Here is an 18,911-nt window from a genome sequence, read left to right as displayed (position 1 = left end):
CCATGAAATGTTTTTTTGACATTATTTGACATTATGTCAGATTCAAGTGGTATCACCCATCACTAGCATGCCAGATTACCGAGGGGATGGAAGTTGAACACAGGTCACTTTCATGCTTCAGTACAATTCTTGAAAACAGCATATTTCATTTTGCCGGGACTGGAAATTCACACTCGCTGACATTGCTTCCCCAGTGAAGTGATGCTAAGCTGGATGGGGAAATTATACACAGCCCTCTGACAGGGAAAAGCAAGTTGAGCGTCAGGGAAAGAAAAACGTTTCTTGGCAAAACTGAACAACATCAAAAAGTGAAAAAAGAGGTTCCACAAGGACTGCAGCTTGATCTGCATGGACTTGTGTCCGACACGTCCATGCCCACCTCTGTTGGTGGGCAAAACACCCTGCCCTTCTTCCTTCCCCCTCCACATCCCTTCTACGCTCTTCCCTCAGACCCTGTGTGATCTCTGCCATGCCCTGGTGAGCAGGAGGCAGCACAGGCTGCACGGGGGGGCTCACTGACCAGACGGTGCCTGGGCTGCAGGGCCAAGCAGTCTGAGCAGCCTGGGCCCAGGCACCCTGAGGAGTGGGGGAACTGGTCTGGGTCCATACCCATGGACTAGCTTGTTGAAATTGTTTCATAGCACGTCTAGTACATTAGAGCAGAATGGCGTGGGAAATACATTTCCAGTGTAAATTCTGACTGATAGAAAATGGAAGAAACATATCAACAGAAGCATTGCTCCATTTTCAGGATCCCTTCCTTAATTTGATTTCCTTTCCCCCCACTGCTACTTCATATTTCACCTTTGAGCTCATCTCTTTATTCTCCCCTTCAAGAACAAACCATTTCCACTCATTACAGTTACTTTCAGATCAAGATGTGCAGAGCAGAAGTATCCAAGCCAGAATTTAACCTCAAAGTTGGAGTCACTTGTGTCAAAAGCATCTGCTGCTAGCATTTCTCTAGGTACATGCTGACTCCAACAGCCTTGCCACAAATGTACCCCCAAATTGTACAACTTTTGCTATGCCAGTGTATCAAGGTATATACTAGCATGTAATTGGATGCAGTGGTTACATTAGAAGGACGGCTATATTGGCATAGTTACTATTGCCTAAGAAGGTGAGCAAGTGTTCATGACAGAGGCCTCAGGTGGCAGGCCAGCGTGATTTCAGCAGAGGTCGGGGCCTGCAGCTGCTCCACAGCCCCGCAGTGCCCACGGGCCGGCAGCCCCACTCACACCACCGTCCCTGACCGGTCTGCCTCAGACCCGGCCGGTTAGCGCTCGCCGCGCTATTCAAGCGTCCCCAGCTCGCTCTGAGGGCCGGGCGTGCTGCGCCTTTCCCCCGGGAGCAGCGGCTCACCCTGCGGGACCGGGGAGGAGGCAGCCGCAGGGCGGCGGGGACTCGGTGCCCCCACACACCGCAGCTCGCCTAACGGCCGGTAACGGCTGCGCCGTTAATGACGCCCAGGCTCCTCTCCAGCCCCGCCCCCCCGGCACGAAGCCGACTACCACACGCGGACGGAGGACCCTGCCCCCACCCCACGTGGCGGCGACAGGCCCGCCCCCTCCACCTCCCCTCCCGGCCAATGGGCGCCGCGGGGCGGAGGGGCGCAGCAGCGCGGCTGGGAACGCCGCCGGCCCAGCCAATGGGCCGCGGGGAGGGGCGGGGCCGAGGCGGTGATGATGATGGCGGCGGCGGCGGCGGCGGCGGCGGCGCTGGCGCTGTGGCGGGCCGGGCCGGGCCTGGGGAGGCGGAGACTGTGAGTGACGCGCGCGCGGCGCGGCGCGGGGAGGGGCGGGGCTCGTGGGGGCGCGTGGGCGCCGCACCCCGCCCCTCCCCGCGGGGCGACCCCCTCCCGCGCGGCGCCCCTCCCCCACCCTCTCCCCCCGCGCAGCGCTCCGCGGGCGGGAAACCGCGCTCCGGTTTGGGGGGGATTAGGGGGGTTTTGCCTCCCCTCGGCTTGTTCGCAGCGGGCCGGGAAGCCGTTCCCGGCTCGCGGGAGGCGAGGAGAGGCCGGGGCGGGAGGGGGTTAGTGCATCGGGCGCGTCAAATTCTGCCGTTGCGTATTTCTGGGGGGACCCGGGCCTCCCCCACCTCGCGGGGGGGGGCTGCTGCTTAATTAAAATAAACCTGCAGCCTGCGGACACCTGGAGTGCCGCTTCAGAGTGTGGCTGGCAGTTGTGTAAACCCCCGTGCTCTGGTGTGCGTCCCATCGACAAAAGCACCCAGCACATTCTTCCATGTTTATATATATATATAGTTTTATATATATTTTTATATATATATAAAGTTTCTGGGCCCTGCTGTTGCTAGTTTGCTGCTTGACCTCAAGGATTTTGCCTGTCCTGGCTAGGATAGTTGTATTTTGGTCCTTTCTCACTGTGGCTGTTAAGGGTCCTGTGAGCAGCAGGGAAGTGTTTAACTTCGCTTTGGTTTGAGGGAGTTGCCAGTGGCAAGGGGCGAATGGACAAGGTCTCCTTGGCCATAGGAGAAGGGTAGGATGGAGCGGTGGAGTGGGCACTTCAAATTTATCACCTACCAGTTGGCTAGAGGTTGGTTTGCAAGCAGGAGGAGCCCAGGAACCGGGGGGATGAACATCCACACTGACGAGGTGTTTTGGCGGCCCCCGTTTTACCTGTAACTGGCAGAGTGAGGCCACCTGGATGCTTGCCCCGCTTCCCAGGAGATTTTGCAGGCCTGTGCTGCAGCAGCGCACTGAGCAGGGCTGTGCTGGGAGATGCGCATCCATCGTGCGCTAACAGAGGAGAAATGGTGCCTCTCCTGGTTTGCCGCTTCCTTGTCAGGCTTAGCTGGGCACTCAGCCCCTTCAGACAGCAGATGTGGAGCAGTTGAAGGGGGCTCTGCGAGTCTCAAGGACAAGCTCCTGCCTTTTCTTCCCACCCTGAAACAATTGCCTATTTCTGCTCTATTTCTTTCTGTAAGGGACATTTATAATGTATGACATTTAGGCACACAAGGAAAGTGGAAACATAAATTAGTTTCTTCCAATTACCGCAAAATTACCCTTGCCCAGTTGTCTGCTTTGAACTGATACAGCTACTAAATTAGAAAGAGTGACCTGGGTCTTTTCTATTTGTGGTGCTGGAGTTTCTGACCTAGCAAGCTTGTTACAGCCCACTGTGCCCAATCTATCATAGAATAAAACAAGTGATGGTAAAAGGCATGGGATCAGAACCGTGAATTTTCTTGTTTTTAAGAAAATACTGCGTTACCTTCTCCATCCATGAGCCGCTCTGCATCAAGCTGAGTGCTGAGCAAGAACATGCGAATGGCCATGCTGGGTTTCACCAAGGACTTGTCCAGCCCTAGCAACTTTGAGTCAAAGCCCTGTGGAAGAGCAGGAACAGGACAAGCACGATGCCTGCCAAAGGGCTTCCTTGGCATCCAGCTATTTTCCATTCAGGGTCTTACTGAGCTGGGTGTGGATTTGTGGTATTTTGTATTTAAAACGTATTATTGTTTTGCCTGTTTTGCCTTGACTTCTTATTGATGTCCAGCTTGTCTGTAGTTTCATTCTGCTGTCAGAGTATTTGGATTTTTGTGATTAATCTGCACGCAGCGCATGTGAAAGTTATCCCCTTGGGTGTTTAGGAGCTGAGGCCCGATACAGATGAGGGAAATGGAGTTAGAGGTGCGGGAAAGAGCTGTTCTGCTTTCCTTCTCAAAAATGTTATGGCATGGGCAAGAAGCCGTCCCACTGACATCCTTCGGCCTTGACCTGGAGAGGCCCTTGTGAGTCAGGTGGGTTGGTGCACCTCCATGCCCGTGCTTTGGTGGGGGCTAGTTGGCAGTGATTGTGTAGGTGCCATGTGTCCCCTCATAGCTGGCCTGAGATCACAGGCAGTTTCACACAGGTGGCCAGATAACTGTCTGATGGTGCACATTGGGCAGTATAACATGAAAACCTCCACTGTAAATAGATACAAAAATCTCCATGCAGATCAGCTTGCAGAATCAGGTGCTAAATGACACATGCTATAAGAAGTGGCCTTGACAGCACCTTTCTGCTGGAGATCTGTGTGGTTTTGATAGCAAGCTGCCACCAGTAGTGCTGGCTTTCTGCCTGCAGGTGCATACTACCTGCAGGCTGAAATGGCCTTTACCTGCTCAAGTGATTGGTTGTTATGTTTATGCCGATTTAAGTAAGGTTTTTGAACAGCATTTCTAGAGATTTTCAGGACTGGCGTTCGGCAGGCAGTCAAGTTCATTTTAATATTTAAAGCTATAAATTCTTGCAGTCTGTGCTGAGACCATGATGCTGTAAATATTTTATAGTTGATTAGCAAAAGAGTATGCAGTCTGTAATAACTGTAATCTAGATGTTACTATGAGCATGCAATATTAATTCTGATGGTCTAGAGGAACTTCAAGGATGATTAGACTTGTGTTGTGCAAGAAGCCCATAAAATCCAAGTCAGTCCTTTATGCCCACAGTCACACTGCCCTATATACTACAAGGTCATTTTCCATCCTACCTCCTTCGTCTTGTTTTTATACCCTGTTTCCAGGTGCATGTAAATGCCTTTTTCTTTTCATTTCTTTTCTTTTTTTTTTTTCCCCACGTTGGTGCAGAATTATAAGCGCCAAGCCTCGCAGTTTCTGGTCGTGAGGAATTCTGAATATTTATACTGCAGGGAGGTGAGGAGTTGACACTGTGTGCAGCTGAGGGCAAGCAGATGATCACGTTTACGCGTGCATAATGCACGTGCAGGGTTGGGAAAGGAAGCTGACTGCCTGCCCTTGGCAGCGCTGCTCTCTGCCAGCCATGGTCAGAAAGCAGCGCCTTGGTTAGTGCTGCAGCCAGGCTGGGACATGGCCACTGAGTGCCACAGCCCCCTCACTTGATCCCAGGAGACTTCACAGCATCTCATCTGTGGGAGCTTTCTGCGCCTTGTCATCGGTGCTGCTCTGAAGCCAGAGAAGCTGTGCAGGTGGAGACGCAGGGTGTGAAACCACAGACAGCAAGCTGCCTCCCAGGACCTGAATTTGGGGTAGCCTACTGGTCAGAGACCCAGACAAAAGGGGAATGAGGAGTCCTCACCTTCAAGCTGAGCATCCATGTAGTTCTGTGCAACGAGGAGAGAAAAAAAGGGACAACCTCAAACGTGGGCAACTAAGGCACATGTTGGCTGGATTTAATTCGCAGCTTCCTGGTCTTTGCTTAGCAGGAGTTTTTGCAGATACGGAAACAGTGGCAGGTGCTCCTTGGGATGCTTGGTGCCACTGGGTGCAGACTCTGGCGCACAGGTTCCACAGTGCTTGTCACTGTGACATGAGACTGGCAGCATCCTGGACCCCAATTTACAACAGGTACCTCCAATCCGGTGTGGCTTCCTCCCCAACTGCTGTGGTTTGCTATTCATGAGGACGTTACTGCCGCTGCGAAGCTGCTGCTCAATGTCACTGTGAGAGCGTGGACAAAGTACTGGTATCGTTAGCAGGCAGATGACACCTACAGTAGTCAAAGCAGTTTTAATCTGTTTTTGCTCACTTGTGATGTTTCAGAGCCTGGTGGGCTTTTCTTGTACGAGAAGGTTTTTGGCTTTTTGGGAGATGTTCAAAAAAGTCCTTCCAACTGTTTTTGAGTAAAAATTGCAGCTGTTCTTTTGTTGTTGTTAAAAGACTTTAAGTGTGCTTTTAGAGACATTATTGCAGTAAAAATATTGACTATGAAATCTGCCTTGATTGCAGATCTTCTTGAAGGGTTCTCCCTTTGCTTGGTGATCGTGGTGCAAAAGAAGAATGTTGCAAACATAAATGTGATCACCCGCTTACCAACGTGAAAGCTGCTTGCTCTCAGCCAGCTGAGTGCATATCTGCTTCAGGCATGCATAGGAGGGGTTTTTTACATGTATTTCTTCACGTGGCATCTTCTGGGCAGAGGTATACCCATATGCCAATACCAAATCAATCAAAAGCAGCGTTGTTAAGCTCGCGTATCGGCCAAGTGCTGCAGAATATGGACTATACCGTGTAGGCATGTACTGTGTGTCATATCAAATGTGAAGATGCAGGCATGCCAGTTACGAACAAAGGAACCTCCGAAGTGCTGCTAGCAGAGCTCTGCTTCCTTTGCTATGTCACTAAAATGGGCGTAACAGCTTTCTGTGGCATGGTGAGGCTTACTGAATGTCTACGTGAAAGATAATACAGGATTAAATAATAATTCCATTTCAGATCTTGTTGAGGGACTGCGCGTATGTCATCTAAAATTTTTACACTTGGAATAAAAATTATTTACACCACTGAGGGTTTCTTCTGTTATCTCTGATTGTCATCTCTCCCAGGAACCCGCTGCTTCTCCATCTTTTGTCTCACAATACAAGTTTGTGGCTACTTGGCAAATCAGTCATTACAAAGTTGTTTTTCATAGATTGGACACTGGAGGGTGCTAATGCAATGAGAGCTGAAGTTGTTCTCAGAAATTGAAGGGTTCCCCTTTGTTAGTTGTGAAATAGTTTTATTCTTTGTTGCAACATTTAAATGCAAAGACATGAATCATGAGCCTTACCAGTAGCTGATCTTGTTCAGTGTGTGTAGAGCTATAACCAAGAATATCAATAAAGTGCTAAGTCTGTGAGGGATTTATTTGCTGAACCATTATCAAAAAATCACTCATTTTATGTTCCACACACTAAGTGTGTCTTTCAAGATTATGGCCTTGGGGTGAATTGTATTTGAAAGTGTGACTTTCTAGTGATAAAAACATTTTATCTGGCAGACCAGTTGAGAAGTATCTGCAGAATCTGCTTTTCTACAAGGTTATTTTGATTCACTTAAACCAGTGTTGTCATGTAGCTGGGGAGGTGAGAACCTGATGTCAGCTCACACTGGAGAGGGAGGGAGAGGAGGCTTCAAATGCTGCTAATCGAGGTCTTGGTGTTGTGATCCTCCAACTGTGGATGGACCTGATGGAGCTCCCTGAGATCAAGGCATAGGTTGGGTATGTTGTACCTGAATGTGTTTAAAGGTAACTATACCAACTCTAGTAAGCCATGGTTCAACAGTGGGGTAAATCCGGCTTTAGGGCTTCCAGTGCCACAGGCATGCAAGCCAGAGGGCTGATCCAGTCTGAACTCGGGCTCTTATGTCTTATTGCACTTGCTCCAACCTGACCGTCAAAAGGAGTGGTCCGTCTTCTCCATTCCCCTCTGCACCTTTCCGTTGCTGCCTGTGCATCAGATTTTAAGCTGATGAATGGGATCAGCAAACTGATCCATATGGAGAATGACAGTTTTGGGGGCCTTTGGCTTGGCAGGCTGTTTTTCGGCTGCCTCAGTAAGCTTCAGCTTACCTTGCAACTGCTATCACCAGGCCACACGTGAGGGAGCATGTGGGCGTGCAGGATGTGGCCTTTTGTCAGCAGCTGCCATTAGGTCGGATGAAGCACGTTATGGAATTGAACCTTTGCTCTGCTGATCCAAATTTATTCAAGCATTTTTGGCAGGTTTAAAATCATATTGGCAGGTTTATGCCAAACGAGGGTATTACCTGTCCACACTGCTTTCTCACTTTATGCTGAATGGAATCTCCACTCTCCTCTGCAGCTGGCAGAGAACTACGGAGCTGACATAAACTACACGTTGTGCACTCCAGTATTCAGTATTCACCGGATCGTGAAACCTGTGTTTGAGCCAGTTTTCATACTGGCAGCAGAAGTATGACGCAGGCTAATTAATGCTAATGAGAAGCAGGGCGCAAAGCTGAGCGTATACAGCTAATCACCACTGGCACCCAAACTAGTTTGCTTACAGCTAACTCAGTTCTTCTAGATGCTGCTGCTCAGTGCTGTATCTGCCTGCGTGGATCTGTTGGTGAAATGAAGCCGATATTTGTAAGGTGTCCTAGCAGAACAAATGTAGTACAAATACACTTTTGTTAGAAGTGTTTCTCCTTGTGTGAATGGCAAATGAGTTACTCTTCTTTCTCTTTTCCCTTTGCAAGTGAATTGTTGTGCTGTCCTCTCCTGGAAAGGGTTGTTACCTTGCTCTATTTTACTGGTAAATTTGTGTTCTTTCTCAGGTATTGCAGTCTGCTTACATATAACTGGTCTATTTTTTATTCCTCTTAAAAATATGCATCGCTTTTCTCTGAATTCCCACATGGACAAGAAGATGTGGAGGAGAAAGAAAAAAGAACCTGTGTATAAAAAACAAACAAACCCAGAATCAGTTGCTGTCCTGTTCTGGCATTGTTCATCCTACGCTTGCTCACCTCACACACAACACAGCCTGTTCTACAGAAAAGCCTGTAGTTGCTTGGTGGTTTATTGGAAGCAGCAGCAATGTAGCCTGCTCAAAGTTTACACTTCTTTTGCAAGAAGAGTTTTAGTAGCTTACCAGAATACAGTAAAAAGGGGATGAGAGCAGAAAAGCTCTTAAAATCATTGTAATAATTAGTGGTACTGAAGACAATATGTTTAAGAGGAAATAGTTTTGTCCGAGCACAGAAAAAAGATCTGGTTCACAGTGTATTCATCTGGTTTACTGGCTTTGAAAGGAAGACAGTTTTTTTCCATCACGTCGCCATACTTAGGAGCAGGGAGCTAGGTTATGCTCCTTGGCATCATTTCAGAAAAGTATGGGCTAGTCGTGATGCTGAAAGGATTTGCAGTTGTGCATTTGACGTAGACTATGTCCTAATTTATCCTGAGAGACTTTTGACTAGCCGAGAGGGTTAATGGACCTTATGCCAGATATACTTGACCATGTTGAGTTTAAATGCTGCAAACTGCTGAATGCTTTCTTCAAGGCACAAAGCATTCCCGGCTCTGTGGTCCTTCATGGGAAAGGAACGCACTTGTTCCCTTGGCCGGGGTGTTTGGATCCGTGCAGGATCAAGCCTTCGTATGCCTGCGCAGTCTTTTCTTGCTATTCATGAAGGCTGTGTAAGTGGGCTCTGCAGGGCTTTCCTGTCCTGATGGGAGATTTAGCCACTATGCTTGAAGCCTCTTCTGTTAAGACTCATTCTGGCAGGTAAAAGTCCCTTGATATTAGGAGCATTTTTCTGCTCCTAATTTCTGGGTTTCTACTGAAGAACTCATTGCCTTCTGAACTCTTACAGTGTGGTGTGTGCTCCCATCTGTTGCATAGTAGCCCATCCTGATTTTCAGGTGTGCTTCTGGTTGTGGTCTCTCTTGGACGCTTGTTGAACTCCTATTTCTAACCCTGTCTGGAGCTCTGAGCCTCCTTGTTTGGAGCAATGAAATACTTAATTCACCAGTAGTGTTTTTTCAGTCAGGCTGTCCATGGCAGTGTTTCTCCAAATGCTGTCCCCTTAGTGGGGGAATGGTCATCAGTAAATGGTCTTCAGGTGGTCCTCTTCCACCCCACAGGGCTGTGGAGCACTGCAAGCTTGCAGAACTTCAATCACAAATGGATGTGGAGGTCAACTTCATTGTCATCAAGCCATGTGGTTGTGAAACTGGAACAAGTTCCCTCTTCAGTTTTTCCCTTATTTTCTTGCCTTTGCTGCGTTCACCCCTCAATTCTCTGTATGCTCTCCAAGTGTCGCTGGTGCAAACAGGAGTCGCCGGGCCCTGTGATGTAGGCCCGGCTCGGGGGTCGCCCGCCTGGCCTTCTCCACCCCTTCACAGGCCAGGATTGACCTTGTTGTCATGGGCCGAGCAGCCAAACCTGCTTTCTTCTGTGCCGTTTTAATTAAAAATGGTTGGCATCAGGGGCTCTGCAGCAATGAAAGGGAAATGATGAAACTTTGAAGAATTTGGGGCATAAAGCTGATCTCTAAATTTTAATGTACTCATTGCATTTAAACAGTTAATAGATACATTTTACATTGAGCTTTCAGGTGACCTAATTTCCCTTAATACTGTACATTGAGCTTTATACATCTGCACCTAATTTGTAAAAAAGGACTTAATGAGAAACTTCAAACAGTTTAAATGTCAATTACAAAGAAAGCGAGGTTTTAAAGTTCCAGTAATCTGTCCATATTGGTCATCGAAACATGATCCCAGGTGGATGTTAATTCAAGACAGATGGCATTCCAAAGGCACAATTACAAAGAGCTTATATATTTTCAACACTAACAAGCTGTCACGCTATGTTGTAGCTACACTTCCAATACTGTATGACTACAATTACCGCTTTATCTGGTGCGGACTTGCTAATAACGGGTTTTGATTCCCCACTCTTGAAATTGTCGATGGGATTTTTCTGGGTGAACTGGAGAGTGGGGATGGTTGGTACGAATGTCTTTCATTTGGTCAGTCTGGTGGGTTTTTTGTTTGTTTGTTTATTTTCTTTTTAGTCAGTGAAATGCTAGTCAAAGAAATTGCAATATTTGAAAATATTGCATATGTGCATAGCAGGACTAGCTCATCACAGAAGTATTTCTATTTCCTGGTGATAATAATTAACGCTGGACTTATCAGCTTTGAGGAAATAGCTCTGATGATTTGTTAAAACCCACAACATCTGGGATGTTTTCAGTTAAGAAGTCATCTGAAAGCCTTTGGAATGATGCATATGTGACCGGGAAGATTGAAGTCAAAGGGATTGATTGTGACTTTACTTGTGGTGGTGTAAATAGGTAGCAGTTCCACTGCAGCCAGGCGGGAATAGCGCACCCAGTGCAAAATGAGGTTTGAATTATTTGTAGGCTTTTTGAGAGTGTGATGAGGTCCATGGGCAGAGATAGAAGGGCTGAACAAAGCAGGGGAAACCTAGGACTTTCATGAGGCTGAAGCATCAACTTGTGGTAGATGGTAATGTTTGTTTGTGGTAGAATTTATATATTTATTGTATATTTAATAGTTTAGATAGACAGTGATCTGTATAACTGAACAATGAAAGCTGACTGTGTACAACTTCCACTGATTTTTTGTTTGTTTGTTTCTTGAAACAAAGTCAAGAAAATGCAGGGTTTGCGCTGTTATGAACAGTCAGTGTTTTAATAGGCCTTAAAAATAATACAGTGTTAGCAGCAAGATTAATAATGCTCTCCGATGTGGTTCTTAAGCTCTTAGGAGTACGTGTCCCATACAGAGGCACTGAGAATGAAGCTTATGTTTCTGCTAATTCATTGACCTTTCAATGAAAAGTGGAGAAGATGCAGAAAGGCTAGGATGCGTCTCACTTGGAATGCTGGAATTAAATGGTGAGATTTTGCCCTCCCCCCCCCTTTTTTTTTAATTAAAGAATGTTGTAAAATGTTTTTTTGAAAGCATCTTACCCTGCCTCCTTCCTGGAGGAGACGCAAGTGCTATTTGACATATGCAGCTCGCCAACAAGCGAATTGGACTCCTGAGCCATGCTTGAAACAAAATGCCAATTTTACCTACAGTTTTACTAGCTTTCCTGGTTTATGCAGTGGCATTTGAATGGCCTCTAGTAATTGTTTTTAGCAGAAGAAAAAAATCAACCAAAAAAGAAAAACACGACCCAAAGCTCATTAGCACTGTATTTGGCATGCCATGAATCATTAAAACTTTATATAAATGAAGAAGTAATTTGCAACAAACAAAATCCTTTATTGTTTTGGTTTCTTTTAAATTTTTGTTCTTACTGCTGAGGTACAACATGGTTTTTTTCAAACATCAGCTGTTAATCCCGGAATAGAGGAAGAACAAATTCATGTTTTAATTAAAAAAACTATGTATAATTCCTGAGTGTTAAATATACTTAGTGAATTAAGTGCATAAAATTATGTAGAAAGCAAAAGGAAATAAATATATGCTTAAATAGCCTGTTTGGGTAAATTGGTTTATATCTACACTTTTTTAAATCTGATGCTAGCGTGTCTCATTCTCCAGTATTTTCGCCTCTGACTTTTCCAGTGATTATCTGGGTAACATACCCTAGTCTTTTATTTAGACCAGGCTTCACTTTGAGAGTTAATTGTTAAAGGCTGAGTGGGAAATTTTCTTGCACCTGGAAAATTAGGAGAGCAAAAGCGAGAGACATGTCCGCATCCTTTCCCTGGTGGTTCTTCACCTGTGAATTTGAACTGCAGCGGTAATAAAAGTTTTGTGGACCTCATTTTATGTGAGATCATTAAGCGACAGGAGAATTCAGGACTAGCTGCCCTTCATACTTCAGGACACCGAAAGGTGCCATTTATAAGCTTAAAGTGCCTGCAGGAAGGCAAAACAGGCTTGTAAAACTTATACGCCAAACTCTGAAAGGTAACCAGTTTGCACTGCTGGCTGCAGAGCTAGGTTGTCAAAATTGCAAGGGTGCTTTATGGTATTGATTTTTTTAAAATTGAAAAACATCTGCCTGTGAAAGCTGGTGTAATAGCCTGTTTTTTCATACTTCTCACTTGCGTTGAGATCTCTTTTGTCAAAAAAATAAAAATTGCATTATGGGGAATGTTCCTAGTAAAAACCGTATCAGTTGTTGTAGTGCCCAGCTGCTGGGCTTATTATCTTTCCCACTATAGACCACTGTTCTGCTGAGCTGCTAATTTGACTATAAAATGCGTTTCTCCTGACTTTTTAATAGTAATTTGCAACCTTGAAGTGCAATGAGCTTAGCCCTCAACGTGAGCTAGGCATTTTGTAGGCAAAGCGCTTGCCTCCTGAGTGTTTGGGAAGCAGTAGCAGGCTATGCAACACTCGAAATGGAGAAAAGTCTTCAACAAAGTGGTGGGTATGCGAGCACAGCAAATCGTCATTCATAACGCTAGCTGTTATGCCTCTAAAATGGCAATGCATTCTGCTAAATGAAGCATACGCTGCCGTTTTATGGATCCGCACACCCTGAAAGGCACTAGAGCGGCAGCCCAAGGAAACATTGAAGTCCAGTATGTATTCTCGGGGCAGGCACAGCTTTCCCTACTTGCTCCCACTGCTGTGTCTCAAGGGAGAGTCGGAGCAGTCATTTCGGGAATTAATGCCTCAAAATTGCCATTGTTACGGTGGAGGACTTTGCTTGGTTCTTTTCGTTGCTAGCTCAGTTAGGCTAAAAACTTCTCAAATGTGTGCTAAAAAATGTGGCATCCGTGTCTATAAGGCTGTAATTCGCTGGAGCTGAACTCTTCTAGTTCAGCCCGCGTAAACTGAACGAGTCGCAGCCTCATTAATGTTCCTTGACTGAAATTACTTGGATGCCAATTCGCATGATCTGAACCTAAATTCCAGTGAGGACAATAGAGCTGATGGCACGTCCAGTCTGCCTGCAGCATCTTTGTCCTCTTCATCTAGGTGAATTTAATATCCAAATGCTCAGTCGCATTATTTTTAGCAGCAACTGGTTATATTGCATAGTATCCAAACTGTTATCCCTTCGTACGTAGTTTACGTGGACTCCAAAGAAGTGGCTGTGATGCAGAAGTGTATTTGCATTATTCTGTTTTCTTATGCTGCTTTTGTTGCCTAGATTGATGGGCTTGGGGCCCCAAATACTGCACTGTGTTTAGTATGACCCTGGGGCCTTTGCAGAGTTGATTGCAGGACTCAAACCTTTATATCCACTATTAAAAGGCAGTTATGTGACTGTTTATGTCAGAGCCAGGTGCTTTGTTGCCTGTGGACACGCTGTTACTTGACCAAATTTATTTTTTTTCTTTATGGTCAGAATGTGATAAACATACTTACCGTGGTGCCTCACCCTTCACAAATGGTCTGGCTGCCTTCTGCGGACCATTTCTGCCAGAGCATCAGTGAGGCTTTCCTCGCTCTCCGCAAGGATGCATCTGTAACAGCGTTCTTGTGGGCACGGGCACTTGTGCATTTTCTGTGTGAATAATGTACAATTTCTAGATGTCATTTCATCAACATGTTTTTAGCAATATTCTTCTTGTTTGGGGTGTTTTTTGGTGGGGTTTTTTTTTTCAGTTCTCTAATCCTTAGTGCATTTCTCCTTTTGTGGGTTCATTTACTTAGGCTGTATATAGCCTAATAGCCTAATAATCTATGTAACATGTATATAGCCTAAGCATTGTGGGCATATTGCATTAAACATTAGCTTATTGTTAACTCTGTAACAAGATCAAAACATTTAAGATGTGTTAGGTTGGGTCGGTACAAAATACTGACTCCAGCATGGAACTAGAAAATCTGTTTTCTTACTGACTGCTTCTTTGAGAAGTTGATAGATGTGGAAAAAAAAACATTTAACTTTTTTTTTCTTTCCTGTTAAACTAAGCTAGTGAGGAAATCTTCCTACTGCTACACACTGCAATATGTCAGAAACACCGTTATGTTATAGTTGCATCATTATCTAAAGGAAAAATTGAGTGTGGGTTTGAAGTCGACAAGTGATGAAAGTAGCCCTGAGGTTGTCAATTAGAAAGGCAAGGCCTGGAACTGATAAGTTAATGGCCAGTTCCCTTCTTACCCCTTCACTTTGCTGCCTGTTCCGTCTTCACTCCCCCGCCCCCCGATGCTTTATTGCTCAGAATGTAAAGAAAAGACTCACGTTGGTTTGCGTCCCAAAATTTATCTCACCAGTGTGATTCACTTGAATTTTTGGCTTGTGACGATGTGCTTAGTGTATCTAGTTAAACAAGGAGAAATAAAATATAGCAGACAGAAAAATCAATCACAAAATGGTGCTCACTTCTTTTTCTTTTTGTTTTTTGTTTTTTGGTTTGGTTTGTTTAAATGTTGAACTGTTAAAAATATTCTTTCATACCATCCCTAGAGTCTGCACAGAGAGTTTAGCAGTATTGCATAATTTAACTTCTACCGTATGTTTGTTTGCAGGTTTTAAAACGTGAAATTTAATGACAGCCAGTTGGGACCCATGTGCTCCCTTAAAAGGTGGAGTGCAACATGTGCGTTTTTTCCTGAAGGGAGGTACTAGCTACCAAAGTTTAGGATATAATGTAATCTAATACATAGCATTTGCAGTTTGCTTGGGCAGATAGGATCTAGCATGTTGCCATTTCTCCTTTCTAAGGGAACACATGGTTTTAGATAAACAGATAAATTATGGAAAATAACAAACCAGATGTATTCAGATTTGTATCACTCTAGGTGTGCTGTGTTGTGAGAACAAAAATAAGCTTATGAAAGCAGTTTTAAAGTAGTAATGTAAGTTGAATATATTTTCAAACAGGCATGTTGTGAAGCATTTAGTTGCTCTTCAGTTTTTGAAAAGCTGCGGACACTCCTGAAGTCTGAGGTTTTTTCCTCATGGCACAACTATTTCACTGGCAACAGAAATTCAAGATTTTTCCAAACAGTTCTGTCTCAACCGAGAGCAGACAAGTAGTAATCATGGCTATGGGAAGGCAGGTAAATCTGCAAAGCACATTCAGGATTTTGACCTTCCTGTTGTGGCTTCTAAGGCCCAGGTGGTTTCACAGTGACCAGCAAAACTCTGTTGAGTGGCAAAAACGTGCAGTTGCCACTCATATGTGACCATCAAATGAAAGAGGGAGCTCAGGAGATGGCGTGCTGATCTGGAGTTCCTCTCCCTTCCATCCAGTGTTCAAAACATGAAGTAAATCCTAGTCTAGCATAATACACACGAAAAGAGACATGGCATCGTATTAAGCAATTCAGTGTTGGAGAGAGCTTTCTCCATCTGATATGTTAGCTCTGCCTCAGATCCAGGCTGCAGAGCCTCTCCAATGCTTCACTGGAGGTTTCGTACAGAAGAAGAGGTAGTACAACAGTATTTTCCAAAACTGTATGTTCCTTACATGCTGTACTTTTATGGGTTTCCCAAGACAGACGTGTCTCATAGTATTGTACCCATAAATAATGAAAATACATGATGACATTTTTTCATGAGAGGTCTTGTACATTGTGGCTCTGGTGTTTTTTGAAGCTACAGAAATAAGTTCCTTTGGTGGCCTGTTGCAAGACAGGCTATCTCAGGATGAAGTAAGAAATGTTATATTTAGTTTAGCCTGTTCTGTTCAGATTTCACACCTGCTAGAGCGCTCAGTTATGGCTTTTCGTTCTAAGCTGGTGCTTTTCCTGAATTCCAGTAGCATCCGTGCAGGAAGAGGATACAACCAGGGCAGTCTTCTACAGTTACTTTCTGAATGAAATTATAGAAGTTACTGGTGTTGGATCAGCAAAGCTCATCTTCCAGGGGAATGTTATCTCTTTCTGGACTTCTTTTAATCTCTCTTTCACCTACTTTTATAGCTCTGTCAGCAGTGCTGTTGGGCAGGTATATTCCTGTGCCATATGGAAGCAGGTCAGCCAGATTTTGTTGATGCCAATCACGGCTCTGCAAAAGGCAGACCAATGCCAAAAATCCCCAGTCAAACATCCCTTTCAGTGTGTGCAGCAGAACATTGCTTTCTGCTCTTAGATCCCCCCTTTTCCTTTTTGCTGTTTGTTAACCACATTTTCTTACTTTTTTGCGGGGGGGGGGGGGAAAGAGCCCCTCTTTTGGTATGTGATTGTTACTTTTGTCATGCTTTAAGTACATCTACATCTTTTCTCTCTGTGAATTAAAACTTGACCTTTCTGCCACCTACTTACCAGTTTACAGTAGTTACTCCTGTACTTCTATTTTACATGGAGTTGTGCTTAGGAACACAGGAGCATTAAAAAATGCCCAAGGATCATCATAGGATGAAAGCTACGGAGCTCCAGGGAGATTTTTGGTAGAACTGGTCTTTTTCCTCCTTTTTTTCCACATACTGAGGAAAAGTCTCATTTTTGGAGGGAAGGTTTCTTTCTTCCCAGCAAGGCTGGTCAACATAAACTCGTCAGCTCTTCAGAAGTTTTATAGCGTTGGATCACTTCTGTCTGAAGGTATAGAACCACAGTCAGAGATTTGAGCTCTATAGAGCTTTTTAGAGTTAAAAATCAAAGGCTTTCCCTTCCACCCACATACAAATACTGTTTTAGTTGTGCTTCTTCCTTCCCATGTGAGCATCTTGAGTCCTGAGCTCCTGCCCTACTTCTTGTTCATCCATACTCAGAGGAATCTTGGAAATAGAATTATTTTCTGAAAAGCGATGTGTGATTTCCTGATTTCTTGGTTCTTCTCACAGGGAATCTGAAAATAGGAGAGAAGCTTGTGTAGATTCAATAATTTGAGATATTTGGAATGTATTAACCTGTTCTGTGCATTAGAAATCAAGGAAAGAAAGGAAAACCTATGGCTTTACAAAGATTTGTTAAGCAAGGTGACTTGCCACGTCCACGTTTTGAATTCCTAAAATAAAATTGGAGTCATCTATTGTATTTATGCAAGCAAGAAAGATTTCCTTTGAATATGTCTGAAATGATGCAGAGTTCACTGAAGTCAACTTTATGCTTAAGGTCAATATCCTTATCTAGTAGGATGCATGCTGTTAGCATGTCGTTGTCCTGCCAGAACTCAGCACCTGTGTTCCAGGACAGGATAAACCACAGACTGAACATGCTATTAAAGGGCTGCTTTTCCTGGGGTAGCTGTAGTTTTTCATCAGCCTCTTTGACTACGCTGGCTTGGCAAATGATCTGCTAGCCTTAAAACACAACCGACAAGTGGGAGAACTTAAAAAAAAAAAAAAAAATGATGAAGATGTGACAGCTTAGGGTTTGTCGTTGTAATTTGTGACGACATAAAATCACACATGCATTATGGAATGCTAATGCCAAAATTAAGTGGTATTTGTATGCTTCCTCCCAGCTAATAGCCAGGAATTTTGCTGCATACACCTTCTCCAGAAGACATTTAATCTGGCCAAATTTCTTCTGAATCCCTGTCTACAGAGAAACTGTGGGATAGGGTGGGGGGAAAAAAGAGAGAATAGAACAAAACCATTGATCTAACCTGATTATTTTCCTGGATGAAAGAAACAACACTTTTAAGCCAAATGTAGGCTTTGGGGGGAAATGTAGCAATGGTTTGGGCCCTTCTGCTTCTGTAGACCCTCAAGATGTTTGGAGGCCTTCAGTTCAGACACTCAGATATTCACCACCTTCCTGATTCTTTTATCTTTATTCTTTTAGTCTTTTATCACCTTAGAAATTTTCAGATTCTTTTCCAGAATGCTTTTAAGCAGTTCTACAGCTGATAAAATACTTTCTGCTGGCATCTGTATGTAAAATATTTGAGATGCAGGACGTTCTACTTTCTACCACTAGTAGCAGTAATGCTGGCACCTTACTCAATGGAGCAAGAATAATTTTTCGGGAACAAGCAAGGAGCTGACCACTGAATGAATAAGATAGGTCAAACTTAATGATCAAGAAATAAATAACAAAAACGCGTTTCAAAATTTATACCAACTGCATTTCTTTTTCTTCTTAAAGATAATTCTATTAAAATGGCGCTAAGGCCTAAGCTTACTGTAATCTGCTAAAATTATTCAAAATAACAAATACAATAGAAAGAATGCATTCTTACTTCTCAAGTTGTAAATCAGATCACTGAATTGATGGAGTCAGTGACTAAACTCTACAAACCTGAGTCATTTGAAGTTCTGAGTCAGCTTTTGAGATCAGTAGTCTCTCCTGCAAGTGCCAAGAGAATATTTTCTTCAGTATATTCAATTAGCTCAGTTAAATAATTAATTCATTCAAAGTTGACCAGTTGGGAGTTGAAAGAAGCAGAAAAGCATGTTCTTCTTTACCAATCTGTGAATAAAAGCTAATTATGAGAGGATTAGATTTTCTAATACTACAGTATTGAGGGATATTATGACCAGATACTAGACTGGTGTGCTAATTCTTGCTAAATTTGACTTTATTTTAATAGATCAATTTTAAAATCACAGTTTAATAATTTATCCTTTGTAAGTCTAGTCCATTTAAGACAGTGCTATATAATCATCCCCGTCTCTATATTTTAAGTTGCATTCCAGTTTCCATCCAAAGAAATTGTAAGTAAACACAAAGGGATAGTAAAAAAGAAATGTGCCATACACAATTTTCTAACAAAAAATAAAATTAATCTGAAAAAAATGTATAATGAGCTCTAGAAAAGCTTAAATATATATCAGCAGAGCTTCTCTGTCCTTCT

At 44.0% G+C, this 18,911-nt stretch overlaps 1 protein-coding gene and 1 long non-coding RNA gene across 3 annotated transcripts in view; both read left to right on the top strand.

The window, feature by feature from the left end:
* The first annotated feature begins 1,673 nt into the window (after positions 1-1,673).
* The window catches only part of CLYBL (citramalyl-CoA lyase), a 184,028-nt gene continuing 166,790 nt past the window's right edge, over positions 1,674-18,911 (top strand). For both annotated transcript variants that reach the window (XM_064504431.1, XM_064504426.1), the window contains exon 1: positions 1,674-1,765. In XM_064504431.1, coding sequence (XP_064360501.1) covers positions 1,686-1,765 — 80 coding nt within the window. In that variant the 5' untranslated portion in view covers positions 1,674-1,685. The remainder of the gene's footprint in view (positions 1,766-18,911) is intronic.
* Positions 2,296-6,274, top strand: LOC135326626 (uncharacterized). The gene is made up of 2 exons (XR_010386927.1): positions 2,296-3,768; positions 4,600-6,274. It is a non-coding gene; the product is annotated as an uncharacterized LOC135326626 (long non-coding RNA).

Source organism: Dromaius novaehollandiae, chromosome 1, assembly GCF_036370855.1.
Source record: "Dromaius novaehollandiae isolate bDroNov1 chromosome 1, bDroNov1.hap1, whole genome shotgun sequence".
Lineage (NCBI taxonomy): Eukaryota > Metazoa > Chordata > Aves > Casuariiformes > Dromaiidae > Dromaius > Dromaius novaehollandiae.
This window is presented reverse-complemented; position numbering and strand designations above follow the sequence as displayed.